Genomic DNA, 18,660 nt, shown 5'->3' on the forward strand with positions numbered 1-18,660 from the left:
CCTTTGATTTAACACTTGTATAGTAGGCGTAGGGTATAAAGCTGGGAGAAGTGATTTCCTGTTTGTTTGTTTTTTACATTTCAACACCAAACACTTGCCAGCTATTCACACTTTCTTCATCACTCTTTCCTTTTGCTATCATGGTGATTACCACTGCCAATGTCATAAGTGTCAGTGTTATGGAAACACCAATGTCCACACAAAATTAGCACTGCATTTTCAAAGCCAATTAAAGCACCATAATATATTTTTTAAATTGCTTATTACAGACATCAAGCTGACTGATGTGCAGTTTGGGAATATGCAGAAGATGGACGGACCCACAGAGCAATGCGAGGATCCTTCATCTTCTTCTCTTACAAATTGCTCTACTGAATTTGTAAGGATCTTTGCTGTAGTATTTTGTTTTTCATTGAAACATCTGTGCTTCTTCCTCTTACATCAATGAATTAATTTGGGGAAAATTTGGAAGAGTAGGAAAACATAACATGAATCAAAAGGAAGACAATGGGATGTCTCTGGAACAAAATCATTTAAAATATCTAAATAAAAATTAGTTCTTTGGCATTTTGTTGCTCTAACACCACTATTTTCCCTTCTAGAGCGCTGTCTGCCAGGCGGTATTGACTGGTAAAGCATTTGTGAGCTGCAATGCACTGGTGGATGTTCAAGACTATATTGACTCTTGCATACAAGACTTGTGCCGCTGTGATGAGTCTATGAGTGACTTCTGCATCTGTAACACCTTTGCTGAATACTCCCGGCAGTGCGCCCATGCTGGTGGACAACCTCTGAACTGGAGAACTAAAGAACTGTGCAGTAAGTATCTCAAGAAGATGCTTTCTCCTATGCTTGCAACTAGTCACCAAGAAATTCCAATAGTGTGAAATTTACTCCTGTGCAGACAGCCTGCAAAAGGCCTATACACCATAATTTTCACTAAGTCAATTTCAACCTGAGTGCATCAGGGCCTTACAGGAATTAAAGGTTGTCAAGGTTCCTCCCCCACTCTGAACTCTAGGGTACAGATGTGGGGACCTGCATGAAAAACCTCCTAAGCTTATCTTTACCAGCTTAGGTCAAAACTTCCCCAAGGTACAAAATATTCCACCCGTTGTCCTTGGATTGGCCGCTACCACCACCAAACTAATACTGGTTACTGGGGAAGAGCTATTTGGACGTGTCTTTCCCCCCAAAATACTTCCCAAAACCTTGCACCCCACTTCCTGAACAAGGTTTGGTAAAAAGCCTCACCAATTTGCCTAGGTGACTACAGACCCAGACCCTTGGGTCTTAAAAACAATGAACAATCCTCCCAACACTTGCACCCCCCCTTTCCTGGGAAATGTTGGATAAAAAGCCTCACCAATTTGCACAGGTGACCACAGACCCAAACCCTTGGATCTGAGAACAATGAAAAAGCATTCAGTTTTCTTACAAGAAGACTTTTAATAAAAATAGAAGTAAATAGAAATAAAGAAATCCCCCCTGTAAAATCAGGATGGTAGATATCTTACAGGGTAATTAGATTCAAAAACATAGAGAACCCCTCTAGGCAAAACCTTAAGTTACAAAAAAAGATACACAGACAGAAATAGTTATTCTATTCAGCACAATTCTTTTCTCAGCCATTTAAAGAAATCATAATCTAACACATACCTAGCTAGATTACTTACTAAAAGTTCTAAGACTCCATTCCTGGTCTATCCCCGGCAGAAACCAGCATATAGACAGACACACAGACCCTTTGTTTCTCTCCCTCCTCCCAGCTTTTGAAAGTATCTTGTCTCCTCATTGGTCATTTTGGTCAGGTGCCAGCGAGGTTACCTTTAGCTTCTTAACCCTTTACAGGTGAGAGGAGCTTTCCCCTGGCCAGGAGGGATTTCAAAGGGGTTTACCCTTCCCTTTATTTATGACAAAGGTTTTAAACATTTTGCAGTGACCGGGGATGCCAGTATTCCCCAGAGTACTCAAATTGCAGATATCAGCACATCTCCTAAGAAAATTCATCTTCAGATACAGATGTCACCTCTCCAAGGTTTAAATGGAAAAGCCAACACATGGGGATAAAATTAAGAACTCTTTTTCCTTTTTTCTCCTTTCAGACAAGACGTGCCCTTATAACATGCAGCACGAGGAATGTGGCTCACCCTGTGCTAACACCTGCACCAACCCTGAAAGGTCAGCCCTTTGTGAAGATCACTGTACCGATGGCTGTGTCTGCCCCCCAGGCAAGTTTATATTCATCTTTTTTTCACATATTCAAAAGCACCAGCAAAGCATCCTCTCCTAGGATATATTATACCTTTTAATGCTCTTTCCACAGCTACAGGAAGATCCATGTTCTTTCCTTGAGACATGTACATAGTTTCTATCTATATTAATGGAAACACCCTTTCAGATGACAAGGGTTTACTCAGGACATGTATCTGATGTGCAACAAAGTGACTGAAATGAGTATATGACAGCATACTAGAGATGGAACTCTCTAAACCTGGCAGCTTCCTTAGCCATTGTGTGCAGGAAGTAGATTATATTTAGTCACCTTCTGCCCACAAAAATGTTTCCTGACATTAGCAACTTTGAGCCCGATCCTGCAAGGTGATGAACATTTCCTGTGGAGTGCTGACTGTCCTCCTCTCCCTCTGTAAACATTGGGAGTTGGGAGCACTCAGCAGTTGATAAGATTAGGCCATTTTCAGGACTTATGCATGATAAATGGACATTAATCTGTAATTGTAGGTACAGTAACTGCCTGCTATCTTCATGCAAACTACATTCTCATGCTGAGAATATTTGTTGACTGGAATGAATTTATCATCATCATATTTTCCATCCCTGCTCTTCAGCCCATGCTCCATGTGTGGTCACATGTGGTGCTCCCTGGTGTCCTCATCTCTTGTCAGAATAAATTAACTAGTCTCCCTGAGACTATTATGTTCTTGCATTAGGATGTATAGTGTTTACACTACAAATGGTTCCCATGTGAATGTACAGATTGTTTACTCTATTGCATCCTGTCACTCTGTCATCTCGCAACTCAAATCAGTGAGGCCCATCTCACAAAGGCACTTACCAGAGTATCATAGAGCAAAGGAACTCTAGGATTTCCGCCACTCTTTAATTGGTTACACAGCCACAGCAGTCAGTAGATAGCAGAGATTCCATTAGTACAATGCTTTTTATTTTTGCATTTCATCTGTAGTAAAAAAGAAACACAACATATTTTACGATGTCTTCTACAGGTGTGCTCCGAAACAACTTCTGGAAAGCATGACAAAGTGAATAACTTACTATTTCTTTTTCTAGGAACCGTGTTTGATGACATTAACAGCTCTGGCTGTGTCCCTCTCAGCAAGTGCTACTGTACCTACAAAGGTGAAACGTATAGTCCAGGTGCTTCTTTTACATCCCAGTGCACTTCATGGTAACCTGCTATTTTTGTCAAATCTTTTCCTTTTTTCTGAATTACCTGATAATTGTTGGCAATGGGCAAGAAATCATTGATTACACAGGGCCTGAGAATGAATACATTAGTCTGAAGCTTCTGGCTTAAAATACTTATTAAAGTTGTTTATCTCCTTGGTTTCTTTCTGTATATGAGAACAAAAACTTGAATTTAGACAAGAGTAATCTCATTTTCAAACACAGGGACGTTAACAATATGATCAAATCCAGTCACTGAATGCTCAAATCAGCCCTCAGTAACATAAATCCATTGGTGGACTCCAGCATGAAATATGCATGTTCTATATAAGCATCATTTTAAATTTGAAGACACAGTGTATTACATGGATAGTGAGATTATGTGTACGCACATAACAGCTTCTGGATGTGAATTGATGGCTTCCCCCTAGCTGTTTAAGTATTACTTCAGTGTATGTATATGTGTATATGTATATAAAAAACACAAAGTCTATTATTTGTAAAGAATTATTTAACATGCTCTGAATTTTGACCCATGCTAATGAAGGTAAGAGGCCAAAATCAATGGGAGAAAAATTCCTTGGTATTCAGTAGAATTGCTTCCACTTTCACAAGGGCTGGATTTGGTCAAAAGATTTACAATGGATAGCTTTAGATTGAAACATCATTACCATGAAGACAGAAATGCCTTTCCCTTAGTCATTCTGAGTTTTTAATGCAATATCAGTTAGTCTACTTGCAAACATTCTTTCCCCTGAAAAAGCAGTGATAAAAACAGCAGGGGGGGAAATGAAGGTGTCATCTGTCCCCATTTTCTCCCATTTTTCTTAAGCTTGTGTTACTCAAGCTTAACAAACATCTCTTGTATTTTATTTCAGTACCTGTACTGGAGGCCAGTGGAGTTGTGTCAGCCTTTCATGCCCTGGGACTTGCTCCATTGAAGGAGGTTCCCACATCTCCACATTTGATGAGAAACGTTATTCCTTCTTTGGAGACTGTAGCTACATCCTGACAAAGGTAACTATAATTGGGCATTTACTGCCAGTGCAACTTAATATAGGAAGATTCTTTAATTAGAGAGGATGCAACTTAATTAGTGCTACTCGAAGTCTCAACATGGGGCTTGATCCAAAGAACAATGAAATTAATTGGATTGTTTCCATTGACTTCAATGGGCTTTGGAACAGGCCCAGAATAAACAAATGCAAAGACTTAATCAGGTAGCTGGAAACATTAGGAATGTCTATTATTTAGGTGGTGGGACATTTCCTTATGAATTACTTTGCATTTTCCAGACCCCTCAGTATAACCTGCAGATGGTTACCATACATTTTCAAATAAATCTCCTCTGTCCTGTGTTTTGTATTTTTTTCTTTCTGAGTAAAGTTAACCCTCCTTTCTGCTTCCATTGTCACCCTTAATCCAGTTTGCCCCCAGTTTACCTTCCTTGATTAAATGTTCTTCATATCAGAAGCATCATTTATAGTTCTCATGCAAACTGACTATCAGCTTTCCTATTGCCCTTTCCCAATATACATACATAACTGTTCAGTCTCAGAGCAAAAGACTAAGAACTCCTACTCAGGAGTAGGATCTAAAATGTGTGTGTGTTTTTCAGATAAATTAATAACTGGGGACTATGATATGTATGAAATAGGGGATGTGGGAATGGTAATGATTATGTACCTGAATGAAAGTCCATCAGAGTCACTGCAAAAGTCAGGCCCTATATATCATTGTCATTGACTTATATATAATAACTTCTGTAAAAAAAAGTAATAAAGACTTAATATTAAAAATAACACACACAAAGAATTACCTTTCCCCATCTAACAGTTGTGTGCTAGAAATCCTTTTAATGAGATAAAACAACCTCACTTTTAGTAAGGTCAAGTTAAATTTTAACTGAAAAGAGAATGCCACAAAAATATCTGTTGCTAACCTAGGAATGTCTGAACATTAAGGCCCCTGAAATCTCCCCATGAGTACCTCAGGTATTTAATACCACAGTCAGCTGATACTTTTCATTGTGTTGCATGAGTTTACGCCAGCTTACTTTGGAGAGTGTAAATGGGTGTGCATATGAGAGAGAGACAAAGAGAAGGAATGAGCAAAATTTACAATGACCCAGTTTACCGAGAATGTTATTTGATATTGATCGCTTTTCATCTAATGGGGTTTGGTTTTTCTTTTTTTCAGCTCTGTGACAGCAATGCCTTCACCGTTCTAGGAGAAGTCCGCAAATGTGGCCTAACTGACACCGAGACATGCCTGAAAGGTGTAGCCATAAGCATAAGTGGAGGACAAACTGTATGTAGTAAAAACAAATACCCAACCTTTTGCCTGAATGTTTTTTAAATTGACAGTTATTGGGTAGGTAGGTGTGGGTGGGAAGGATGGGCTTAAACTGAAGACCAGAGAAAAACTTTAGTGATCTGTAGCTTGCAAAAAGTGTTTACCCATCACCAACTAGACACACCACAACTACTGTTCCTGATGCAGTAGGAACTGTGTTCAGCCTTATGTTGTGTCCAGATGGAAAAATATTTGAACATGAATGGTCCTTGATCCCAAATCCTGTAGCAATGAACACACATATGTATTGTTTGTGGTAGATACCTGCACAAAAAAGAACAGTGCAGCTAGGAAGTCAGCATTGGTTTCTGTTCAAATAAGAAATAACCTTAATCAAGCAAAAAGAAACCGCAGTGCAAACAATGGAAGTCAAGACACTGGTAGTTCTCAGGCATTTACATTTTATACAGATTTTCTAAATAATTGCTAGTTATAACAATTATAGAAAATAGTATAGTAACAAAAAAAGTTGTGGTGAACAGTTGATTTTCACTATATCAAGCGTCCAGCTTTTTTCTTCATCTTGTACAATACTAGATATGAAATATTTGGAAAGCGCTGAACAGTTCCTAAACCTGCTTGCCAATCACTGTCTTTTCCTTCTTGCCAGATCGTTGTGATCAAACCTTCTGGCAGCGTGTTTGTGAATACGATCTACACCCAGTTGCCCATCTCTGCAGGTATGTTCTTTTAAGAGACACCTGTGGCATTCGCAGACTTTGACTTGGCTAGCCTAGTGCTTTGCTTCTACTCTCAGTTACATTCTGAAGCCAGTTACCCTGCAGTAACCTCTTATTTTTAAAATAATTGTTTTTGCTCATTCAGCATTTTTGAGTTTGGAGATAATCGGATATTGTTACGTAACCATTAGAGAACTTCTTCTATTCATACATACATTATCACTCTGATATTTCCAGACCCAAGTAGTAGTGTAGGAGTAAATTTCTGATATACACTGGGACCCAAAAACCAGGCCCTACAACTTACTGAGCCATTAAGTTGCCCTGTGTCTCTTCTGCCTGTTTTCATGAATATTGTTCATCATTAAAGACTTTCACTCTATCCAGACCTCCTTAGTTTCTTCCTCATATTTACAGGAAGTACAAATACTGTATGTGTATGGAGTATTTCCAGATTGGATCCTAGGACAAAATCATGTTAGGTATTTCTCACAGAGCCAAAGTCTGTTTGGACACACAAATTCATGTTCTTCTCCTTGTTCCAACGAAATTACCACACTGGAGGAGTGTTCTGCCCGCTTGCCGCCTAGAATAAATATAGACTAACTTTGTACCAGATTTTAGATCCAGTTTAAAGTAACGCTCCTTTTTTCTGCAAGTGACAGCTTCACACTACATGGAGCAGCAGCTTAGTATAAAGAGAATCTTTGCAAATAATGGACAGTTGTTGCAATTTTTGATCACATACGAAAATGTGTTTATTGTGTTCTTTGTCCGTAGCCAATGTTACCATCTTCAGGCCTTCATCATTCTTCATCATTGTACAAACAAACTTTGGGCTTCAGCTTGAGATCCAGCTCATACCCATCATGCAACTCTTTGTAAGCTTGGACCCATCCCACAAAGGGCAGACATGTGGTAAGTGGACTTATCTAACAAGTGTCTTTCCTACTGTGGAGAAGAGACTGACTTAACTTGAAAGTGTATTATGTGAGATGTTAGTATAAGTGTTAAGCCACATTGTTGGTTGGTTTATGTTGTTGGAAGAAGACCAAAAGAACATATGCCACTGAGTGCATGCAGACACAGAGGCTTGGACTCCTAGACAGAAGCACCACCCAGACTGCTTGTTTGGGTGGGAGACAGGTAGCAGGATCAGAGACAGTCAGAGAGTTAGACTGTGCTCAGGAAGGGAAGCACTGCTGAGCTTTTATAAGATTAAGATTTCTCTCTGGGAGTAAGAAGTAGAAGGGTCACTGAATGCTATTTTTACTTTTAGGTTATGTTTACTCTGATCAAATAAAAGTGTAGTGGTTTTTCAGATCCAGAAGTCAAAACATAGCCAATCTGTGGATTTTGAAGAGTTCTGCAGGGCCCCTGAAATAAAGATAGGAAAAGTAGCCAGGTTAGTCTGATATTCACAGGAAAGTATCCTGAGAGAAAGCTTTCAGAGGTAAAAAGGTTGTACCAGCAACCCAGAGACATGGATCTTGAAAAAGGTACATAATCAGGAAGGAGGAGGTTGTGACCCCACTCACTGAAATTACCTTTGATCTTGTATGAGAGATTCAAACTCCTTCTGCTTCCCACTAAGGTCTTTGTGGAAACTTCAACAATATCCAGACAGATGACTTCAAAGCCACAAGCGGTGTAGTGGAAGGAACAGCAGCCGCCTTTGCCAATACCTGGAAAACCCAGGCTGATTGCCCTAATGTCAAAAACATCTTTGAGAACCCGTGTACCCTCAGCGTAGAAAATGGTATGTTCGTTAAAATAATATTTTTCTTCTACAATTAGAAGACCAAATACATCTGACAAAAATAGGTATCAGAAACAAATTCAGATTCTAAATTCCATGTTACGTTTAGATGATTTTAAAAATTAAATCATAGCAAAAGATTAGCTTGAAAAACAAGGCAATTATTTAACTGCAAGAAATATTAACAGGATGTTGTGACTCATTTTAACTAATCCAATCTTGCCCATCCACTTTCAGTCAGACGAGATTGAGGGTTTCTCTTCATAAATAATAATAATACTTAAGACTAATAGAGTATTTTAGAGCCTCACAATAGCCCTCTGAGTTAAGAAGTGAAGTGTTAAGATTCCCATTTTGCATATGGGGAAACTGAGGCACAGAAGAGGTTATCATTCCATCCTGTAAGATGCTGAGTGCTATCTAGAAGGTGTGGTGTGCTCAGAACTTTGCATGTTTGGACTGTATGTAACTTGCCCAGTGCTGCACAGTGAGTCATGAATCATACTTGGAATTCATTGGTTCACAGCTCTCAATCTTCTGTTCTAACCAATAAAGAACTTAAGTTTTTACAGTCCACAAGCCACTCTTTCTGCTGCTAATATGAATTGAGCCATTGGTAATCCACATTGAAAATCTTCTGTTTCAAAACACAAGTTCAAGTTTTTGCAGCTTAATAAAGGCAGCCATTGTGATTTAGCTTCAGTCAGTTTATGACACGTTCACATTTCTGTACAAAGAGAGTGGGCAGCTTTTTGTGTTTGAAGAAATACAGAGCCAAATTCTACTCTTTGTTATGCTTCTGCAACTCCGCTGAACACAACGGGGTTACGGTGATGTAACTGGGAAGAGAATTTAACCCATAAAGTGAAACATGAATTCCTTGCATTTTCTGTTTTTCCAGAAAAATACGCTCAGCACTGGTGCGGATTGCTGACTGACACTCAAGGACCTTTTGCTGAATGCCACTCAACAGTGAATCCAGATGTTTACCACACGGTACTTCACTAGTTATTTCTTTCGCCTTTATAATAGCACCAGTAAGAGTCTGATCCCTGATACCAAGTGCCAGGAGAAACACGTACTGAACAGGAGGACCTGGTTTAGACACCCAATTTGCTTCTGACAAGTTCATCAGGCTACAATAATGTTTAACTGTAATTTGATTTCATGTAATCTACTCCTTCTCTAAGTAGGCATTTTTCTTTACACTATCAGGAAGATAAGTTTACTTGTTTCACTTTGTATGTGACACTGCATTGATTGCAAATATCTGATATAAAGAATAAAACTATTTTTTCCTTAAATAAAAGGAGGAACATAAAAATACAGCTGCAGACATCTATTGTACTTCCTTGTAAAGGATTGCATCTTTTTTGCAGGTACTCAGGGTAATTTCCCTTGCAGGGAAGTAATCCAAATTTGTGTGTCTGAAACACTCTTAGATAACTATGACTGCAAAGAAAGAAATGCTTAGATTTTTATACAGATATAAATATACAGACATTAATGGGCCAAATTCTGCTGTCAATTACATTGATGAAAATCCAGAATAAACCCATTGACATACTTCAGATCTATACTGGGGAAAATCAGAGCACCATTTGGTCCATTACGTTGCAAAGTGAGTCCATCAAGGTAGAATTTGGCCCTATAATCCATTATAAGACTAAATAGAGCCAGTGATTTTGGCATGTGAATGCAAAAACTTCAAGGGAAATTTCTTTGGATGGGCAGTTCAGTGATTACTAACGAGTCTTATCTGTATTCCTAGAACTGTCTGTTTGACACCTGTAACTGTGAAAAGAGTGAGGATTGTATGTGTGCTGCCCTCTCTACCTATGTCAGAGCCTGTGCTGCCAAAGGAGTCCTGTTGAGCGGATGGAGGACCAATGTCTGCAGTAAGTTTTAAAACCATTCACTGGTTAAAAATGGTCAGCCAGTAGGACCTTTATACCAGTTTCCAAGAAATCCAGGGCTCTCCCAGTCAAATCTTAAACAAAAGTTTGATGGTGTTCTAGCACCCCTTATAGAATCTAAGGGGTATGAGTAACGGGGGATGTAATGAAAGATAAGTAGGAAGTTACCTAAAGAAGATGCTTCATGAGAATCATGCCTAAGCTGAATGAAAGTCCCAAGGAAATATCAGGGAGCATAAGGCTTTTACTGTGGTTTAATATAATTAGGATGCTTCCAGTTTTATTACTTTAATATACTGATGGTGGAAGGAAGAAGGAGGGTTAGGGTTAGGGTTTAAAAATAAACTGTACAAATCAATAGGAGTTAAATTCTCCTCTTGTTTAAACTGAAGGAACCTCATTGACAGCAATGGGGTTCTCTAGTGTACCCATCCGAGGTAGTAATTTGTGGGGTAAATTTTGTAGTACAAGTCCAAAAGCCATGTAAATTACATTAAAGTTGACCTCACTTCAGAATTTCATCCATTCCATTTTAATCTGTGGACACACAGGATCTGTTTTATCATACATAATATATCCAAAATCTGGCATTTATAGCCATCATTAAATAAGCTATGAATGTAATTTACTTTTTTTTACTCTCTCAAGCCATAACTTCATGCCCCAAATCCCTGACGTACAGCTATGTTGTCAATTCCTGCCAACCCACTTGCCGATCTTTGAGTGAGCCCGATGTCACATGCAACATCAAGTTCACTCCAGTTGATGGCTGCACCTGTGCAAATGGAACTTACATGGATGAAAATGGCAAATGCGTGCCCGCTACTAGCTGTCCTTGTTATTACAAAGGATCTGTGCTACCTTCTGGAGAGGTTGTTCACGACAATGGGGTCATATGGTAAGAGGTTCTTTAACAAAACACTGGGGCTGGACACTGGCAATCATGGATTCATATATATTTTATGGAGTCTAGTCAAGTCAAATGAGTTTCTCTCCCAGTTTAAGAATTTTCAGTGTGAAAATCACAATTATTCATGAATTTTTAGGATTGTCTTTGTTTAGAAGTCTTTCTTTAATCCAGTCAACTAACTCAATTAGCCATATTTTCTCCCTGAATTTAAAAGGTTAAAAAAGTCTACCAGTTTGATATTCCCTGTACTTAAAATGAAGAATGCTGGTGAAACGAATAATATTATGGAAGAAACATTTTAAGTGTAATAATCTATGTAGACAAACTGACTGGGTGGCATTGTCTTAGCATAAGGCACAAGCTTGTTTTCTGGACAGTTATAGCAGAAATGATATGCAAACAATGTACACCATTCTGCTGAAAAGACACTTTCTATCTCTGGCCACAAGGTGGCATTTCAGTATCCCAGATTCCATAGGAAAGACAGGATGTATGGCAAGATAGAAGCAGCTCTCCATGTAACTAACTATGATTTGAAGCAAACATAATTTCTCTCTCTTTCTCACAGCTCTTGCATACATGGAAAGCTGGACTGCGTTAGAGTGAAACCACAACCAGGTATAACCCCTTTAAAGCTTTATTTTAATTCCCTCCCACACTTCTGAGTGAACTCTGTTTTATTACAACGATGAAGATAGCAAACATCTGAAACCCAGCAGGGAAATTAACCCATCAGAAACTATTTGCATAGCAGTTTTGTAGTATTGAGGATATAATTCTCGAAATGCAAAGTTCCATTCTTTGTATTGTGGCATAGTGGAAACAAAATATGACAAGAACTAAAGGATCTAATTCACAGCAAGATAAGATCTGGTCGCAGTTTTACATATAAAACAGAAAATTGCCCTAGGGAGTACATAAGAACCACTGAATTTCCTAAAAATAAAAAATTACTGGAAGCTTGATAAATATAGGGTGAGGGGTGTGCTTTATGAATTGTTCTCCAAAAGGCAAATTTCCATGAGACTTCTTAAAAATGAAAGTCAGCAAAAGGAAGCAAAAAATAAATAAAAATAATACAGCTGTTAATATAGTTACAAGAATCAGTTTCTTTTTTCAACAAAGAAATGATGGTTGGATGTATTTCTTAACAACTGAAAGGTGGTTCAAAGCACTTATCACAGATTTCAGTGTGTATTAGGTAAAACCCAATAGTATAACATACCACAGACTCCATTCTCCATACAGCAGAAGAAAAAACATTAAGATCCAAATATTGCTCCTGTGCCAATGGCAATTTTTGTAATGACATTCACAGCCAGGGCTCTGGCCATACTTCTGGTTCAGATGTTTAATCCTACAGCTATCATCAGGTGCTTATCCAAGACGTGGCACCCAATCCTGCAGTCGCTACTCAAACAAAAATCTCCCACTGGTGTCAGTGGGAGTTTTAACTGAATCAAGACTGCAGGATTTGGCTATAATTACCATATCTGTGCTTGCAGAGGGGGTAATTAAACATGCAGATGACCAGTTCTGTAACTAACTGGCCATTTGTGCATGCTGTTACATTGCACATGAAAGCTATGCATATGCTATTCTAAAATGCAAAGTAATGTGTGAATTAGTTGCAATTTTTTTTTCTAACTATAATTCCAAGCTTACAACCAAAAGCAATGAACTCCTATATCTGAGGTTATTTATAATTCTAAACAAAGCCTTATGCCAGCTATATGGCTAAATGATTTCAGGAGAGAGATAAAACGCGTGACAGAGCAAATCAAGGTTATTTACCAGTAACTGGAGCGTTCCAACTAGATTGTGTTCCTTGGTTTAACTCTAAAATCAGGGCTCTTTGGAGGCATATTCATAACAAATAATTACTGTAGCAATAACTGATAACTCTGTGTTTGATCCCAAAATGTCTTATGACTTTTGTCTCCTACAGTCTGTGCAGCTCCCATGGTCTACTTTGACTGCAGCAATGTCACTGCGGGCACAATTGGATCCGAGTGCCAGAAGAGCTGTCAGACGCTTGACATGGGCTGCGTAAGTGCCAATTCCTTATGCCCACTTGAAAACATTTTCACATCCTGACCAAAATTAAATCTCTCACACTCTGTACTGTTGTAGTTGAATGTTTCTTTCCCACTGACATGATTTATCAAATGATGTTTTCTCTGTGGTTCTTACAGTACAGCACACAATGTGTCTCTGGCTGCGTGTGCCCTAATGATCTCGTGTCTGATGGCAAAGGTGGCTGTGTAGCTGTGGGGAACTGTCCATGTGTTCACAATGAGGCCTCTTACAATCCAGGAGAAACAATCAAAGTCAACTGTAACACATGGTAGGTATATGTTGAATAATTATGGTTTTCACAGTCCTAAAGGGGGATGGGTACATGTCCATGCCACTTAAACTTGAGAAGAATCTCATTTTGCTGTAGCAGAATTAAGACTTATAGCACACACTTGAATGGGGCTCATATTCCATGCAACAGAAGGTGATGTTAGATATACACATAGCCTGTTTTCTAGAATGTGGTTGGCAATGGGATCCTTCACTGCAAGAGGGTTAGTAGTTAGTTCAGCATTGGTATCTAATGTTAAAATCTAATATTCAGCATAAAAAAAAACCAGGCTCTCCTCATTCTTTTCAAAGCCAAACAAGAATAGTTAGGAAATGATGAGGACAACGGTGGGCTTTATATCCCCTCATCTCCATTAGAGACGCACGGGAAAACTTTATGCCTGCTCACTCTACATGCAGTCCCTCAGTGGTGCATACATCTCAAAAAATTCTAAGGGGTTTTGAAATCCAAAAGGTTTTTAAATCATATTGCCCATTTAATCAGAAAATAAATTTATCTTTGAGAATTAATGGGGTCTATGTCCTGTTGGCCCAGAGCTACTATACATTACCGTTTAACATTAGTGAGCACTATTTCCCAGGATCATCGGTTTAATGTATTTTGGGGATAAACAAATTTGGAATCAAATTTACATCTGGCTATATAAGGAGAAATGAATATGTTAAAGTATTTTTGTTACAATTGACCTTTTTTCTCCCGCCTAGCACTTGTAAAAACAGAATGTGGCAATGCACCAATGAATCTTGCCTGGCAACCTGCTCAGTTTATGGAGATGGTCATTACATTACTTTTGATGGCAAACGCTTCGGCTTTAGTGGAGACTGCGAATACACACTGGTCCAGGTACTGAGCTTCTTTCCTGGGATTATTACACCACTAAAAGTATCTTGTGTTCCTACATGTGGTGACCTTACATCACTAACTTTAACTATCACTCCTGTTCTCAGGATTACTGTGGTAAAAACAGTACCAGCCTTGGAACCTTCCGAGTTATCACTGAGAACATCCCCTGTGGAACCACTGGGACCACCTGCTCAAAGGCCATTAAAGTCTTCCTACGGGTGAGTAGCTTCTTTGATAAACTGTGGGAAAGAACATGTGTATCTGGTCTCTGACATGACTAAGATGCACAATGGACTGTCCAAGGTAGATCTCACTGTAAAAATATCCAATCAGACAGCATAACCTTTCCTAGACATCCAAACTTGCTGCCAGCAATTGCGCTATATTTTAGGGAAAAATGCTATAGAATAATTCAGACAGTTATGGATATGTTAAATCTGTTGGCTTTTTAACTGGCTTTTCTTCCTATTTCAGAACTATGAACTGGTACTCAGTGATGGAAAGTTTGAAGTGATAGAGAAGGTCCGTGGAGGGGAAGTGCCATACAAGGTCCGTTACATGGGCATCTACATGGTGATTGACACTGACACTGGGCTGATTCTCATGTGGGATAAGAAAACCAGCATATTCATCAAGCTCAGCCCAGATTTTAAGGTGAGTTTTAGAAGCTGTATGACTGGGATCAACTCCTATGGATACACTTTAGTGTTACCTCTTGAAGGAGAAAATGGAAGTGCAGTGAAACATAAGTAAGACTTTGACTGCAAGACCGAATGAACTCCTATTGCATATTTTCAATCTTTCAGTGGTGTCTCAAAATAGATCCTTTAGAGTGACAGACCGTAGTGGGGTGATAGGTTGCTTCTGAGTACATCATTCATGTACACAAATTACATAATGATTTCATAACTAACTAGTAGCAGAACACTCATTAAAGGTCATTACTAATAAGGTAGGTTCACAATTAAATAAAACTAGTTAGGATTTAAAAAAAAAAAAAAGAATTAAGAACAAAATTATGTGTCTATTTTACTTCTTTCTTCAGACAAGATTCAGTACAATAAAAAAAAGGGTAAGTTTTTCGGTAAAGGTATCTGCGGGGAAAAGTGTGAGGCTGTCACTGAAGAGCCAAAGTCTACATTAAATCTGAAAAGTCAGAGTTTCAGTTAATCACAGACACTGGCAAACACATTTTATTAGCACTCATCAGTTTGTTTGTTTCTCTATGCAGGGTCAGGTCTGTGGCCTGTGTGGGAACTACGATGGCAATGGCATTAATGACTTTACCACCAGAAGTCAGTCTGTGGTAGGAGATGTGCTGGAGTTTGGAAACAGCTGGAAGGTTTCTCCGACTTGCCCAGATGCCAAGAGCAACAAGGATCCTTGCACTGCAAACCCTTACAGGAACTCCTGGGCCCAGAAGCAGTGCAGTATAATCAACAGCAAAGTATTTGCTGCCTGTCACTCTCAGGTATAGCAAATCCTTATGTGGAATCCTTCTAAGCAGGAATTATAATATATACAGAATACCTTAGTGATGCACATTGCGTTGCCATTCCCTGCAGTAAACATAAGGATGCTCTACCTGTTTTTTAATATATATGTACATTTGATTGTGGAAGAAGCATCATGGGCTTGATCCGGTTCCACACTGAAGTCAATGGAAAGATTTGACTTCAATGGGAGCTGGATCAGGTCCTTTAAGACCAAACTGGACTCATAGCTAATTCCAGGAGAACTATGCAGAAATTTCACTGAGATTCATTTTCTTTTTTTGCCAAGTCACCTGGTACATCAAAGAAGTATGTGACACTTGCACAGACGTCATCAGATCACCCTTTTTATATGGGACAATCACAGGATGTGTTATTCTGTCCAGCAGGATTAGCTTCTGATAATACCTTTAATTGATAACAGGATGATTGTTGTGATAGGATGTACTAATCTAATTATATTTTTTCAATTAATTTGTAATGTCCCACAGCTGTTAGGGTAGTCACTTCTCTTACGATTACTAATGCGAGGCGTGTCCTAAACTTGATGTCTTCACTTGACTTTATAAAAAAAATATTCTTGTAATTTTCCCCCCAACTTAGACTCTTTTTTCCAAAAATCATAGTTTATTCTGCATGTAGTTCCATTGCTACAGGGAATGATGTTACAAGAGGAAAAGAAAAGAAAGGCATCCATTTACAAACATTTGACTGAAATTTTAGGAGGAGAGGGAATTGCTATTGCAAAGCAAGATGACAAGTGCAAGGAACAAAAATTAAATGTCATGTATTCTAACAGGTTGAACCAAACGAATATTATGAAGCATGCGTGACTGATGCTTGTGCCTGTGACACTGGGGGAGATTGTGAATGTTTCTGTACAGCGGTAGCTTCATATGCTCAAGCATGTAATGAGGCTGGCATTTGTGTTGCATGGAGAACACCATCTATCTGTCGTGAGTATTACAACATAACTTCATGGAGGGAGAGGGAGAAAAAGAAATAAAGAATGAGAAGGAAAAAAAACATACGAAGAAATGAAGAGGAGTAAAGTACTGTTCCTGAGATGCACTACCATCTGGAAAATAGTAAAATAGCCCAAAGCAAACAGCAAATTATCAATAGAACTATCTACAAAACTTCCTTTTCCAATCTCTCTCCAATTGTAGATATGATTGAAATAAAACTGTGCCCTAGTGATTGTATTAGTTGTTAAATTACTGTATTATCTAGTTACAGATTGTGATATACCACTGCCATCCTAGTAAGTTTTATATATATATACACATACACACACACACAGAGCTGTTATCTGTCACAGTGTAAGTAAATAGCAATGCATAGTAGCAGCTGAAAAATTTATGTTCCAGTTAATTGAATTTTATGCTTTCTGTCAGTGTCTTGTAGAGGCTTTGAAACATCACTGTACTCAATACAACTGTAGAAGTAAGATAATCATATTGAATTAGAAACAGGATAACTACTGTTCACTACTTGCAGAATTATGCTAGCATTATGGGATTTGTACACAGCATATGGATAGCTAAGAGGCACTTTGGAAACATTTTGTTACATGTATATTTTCATCCATTTTGCCCTCTTCCAGCTCTGTTCTGTGATTACTACAACCCACAGGGGGAATGTGAGTGGCACTACAAGCCTTGTGGGTCCCCTTGTATGAAGACCTGCAGGAACCCAAGTGGAAAATGCCTTCATGAGTTACAAGGCTTGGAAGGTAAAATACATTAACTATATCTCACCCTACTTATAAAACCTAATTACTGATGGTGAACTAAAATTCCTACTTCTCAATATATTTAATATTTTTATTAGAAAGTACAAGCCAGGTTAGTGATTATGGAGTTTTCTGAATTGTGTGTAATTCTCTAAAGGGGTCATGATCTTCTTTGGGATTAAAATCCAAATTATTGTATTTGAACTCTGAGAGAAATTTGTGCTATGGCAGCAATATCATCATGTCACTAAGGGTGACATTCCACCCCTCAACAAGAAATCAATGCAGACTTTAGATAGTTGTCTAGAGACACCCGCAGTGTAAGAGATCCAGTGTCAATATAACTTTCTTTGTTACTGCAGGCTGCTATCCAAAGTGTCCAGAGGACAAGCCCTATTTCGATGAAGATGATATGGAGTGTGTTGATCACTGTGGCTGTTATGATGCCAAGGGAAAATATTACAAGCCAGGAACACCCATTCGTTCAGAAGAGAACTGTCAATCATGGTAAGCTTAGCTGTATGAGGATTTTAGGAGGATCCGAACATAATGTACTGGCCATTAAACTCCATGGTTTGCTAACAGGAATTGGTCTACTGTGCATAAATTACTATTGAATACATAAACACTTTTATTTCTGGGACTGGGAAGGGAAAGGATCATGATCTGAAATTCTTTCCTTTGGAGTGATTTGCTTGAAGCATATTTCTCTGTTTTATTGCGCATTGTGTATTATCCTAAAAAAGACAACCTTCTTTGTACTTCATTTAGGAAACAAATTTACAAGGTATTACTGAAATCATTATCTAAAATTGCTCTATAGCTTAATTCTGTTCATTTGTTTTTGCTATTGTCTTGGCATGTATCTGTCTAGGAGAGTTCTTCAGTATTTTTATATGTTTTATTTTTTTGTAACTGATTTCTTCCTTACATAGATATTTACTTAGGGACATATTCTGATATGCTTCTCATGCTGAATAGCAATTTACTCCACAAAGTCAATAGGACTACTTGCAGAGTACAGTGTTAGTCAGTGTGAACAAAGGTACCAGAATCTAGCCCTTAATTAGTAAGTGAGAAATCCCTATCTTTGTGCACAGCCTGAGTAAACAGACTGTGTTCTCACAGGGGCATACCATCAAGGTCTGAGGAGAGGGAATCCTCCTCACTAG

At 38.5% G+C, this 18,660-nt stretch overlaps 1 protein-coding gene across 1 annotated transcript in view; it reads left to right on the forward strand.

The window, feature by feature from the left end:
* LOC125638455 (mucin-5AC) overlaps positions 1–18,660 on the forward strand; it is an 81,402-nt gene that overhangs the window by 32,832 nt on the left and 29,910 nt on the right. The window contains 22 exon segments of the mRNA XM_075130041.1: positions 270–379; positions 603–819; positions 2,106–2,231; positions 3,310–3,427; positions 4,305–4,443; positions 5,626–5,736; positions 6,392–6,461; positions 7,242–7,379; positions 8,056–8,220; positions 9,122–9,216; positions 9,992–10,118; positions 10,785–11,034; positions 11,615–11,664; positions 12,995–13,095; positions 13,242–13,393; positions 14,122–14,260; positions 14,365–14,478; positions 14,735–14,914; positions 15,492–15,731; positions 16,553–16,709; positions 17,360–17,488; positions 17,851–17,995. Coding sequence (XP_074986142.1) covers positions 270–379; positions 603–819; positions 2,106–2,231; positions 3,310–3,427; positions 4,305–4,443; positions 5,626–5,736; positions 6,392–6,461; positions 7,242–7,379; positions 8,056–8,220; positions 9,122–9,216; positions 9,992–10,118; positions 10,785–11,034; positions 11,615–11,664; positions 12,995–13,095; positions 13,242–13,393; positions 14,122–14,260; positions 14,365–14,478; positions 14,735–14,914; positions 15,492–15,731; positions 16,553–16,709; positions 17,360–17,488; positions 17,851–17,995 — 3,073 coding nt within the window.

The sequence above is a fragment of the Caretta caretta genome, chromosome 6, assembly GCF_965140235.1.
Source record: "Caretta caretta isolate rCarCar2 chromosome 6, rCarCar1.hap1, whole genome shotgun sequence".
Taxonomy (NCBI): domain Eukaryota; kingdom Metazoa; phylum Chordata; order Testudines; family Cheloniidae; genus Caretta; species Caretta caretta.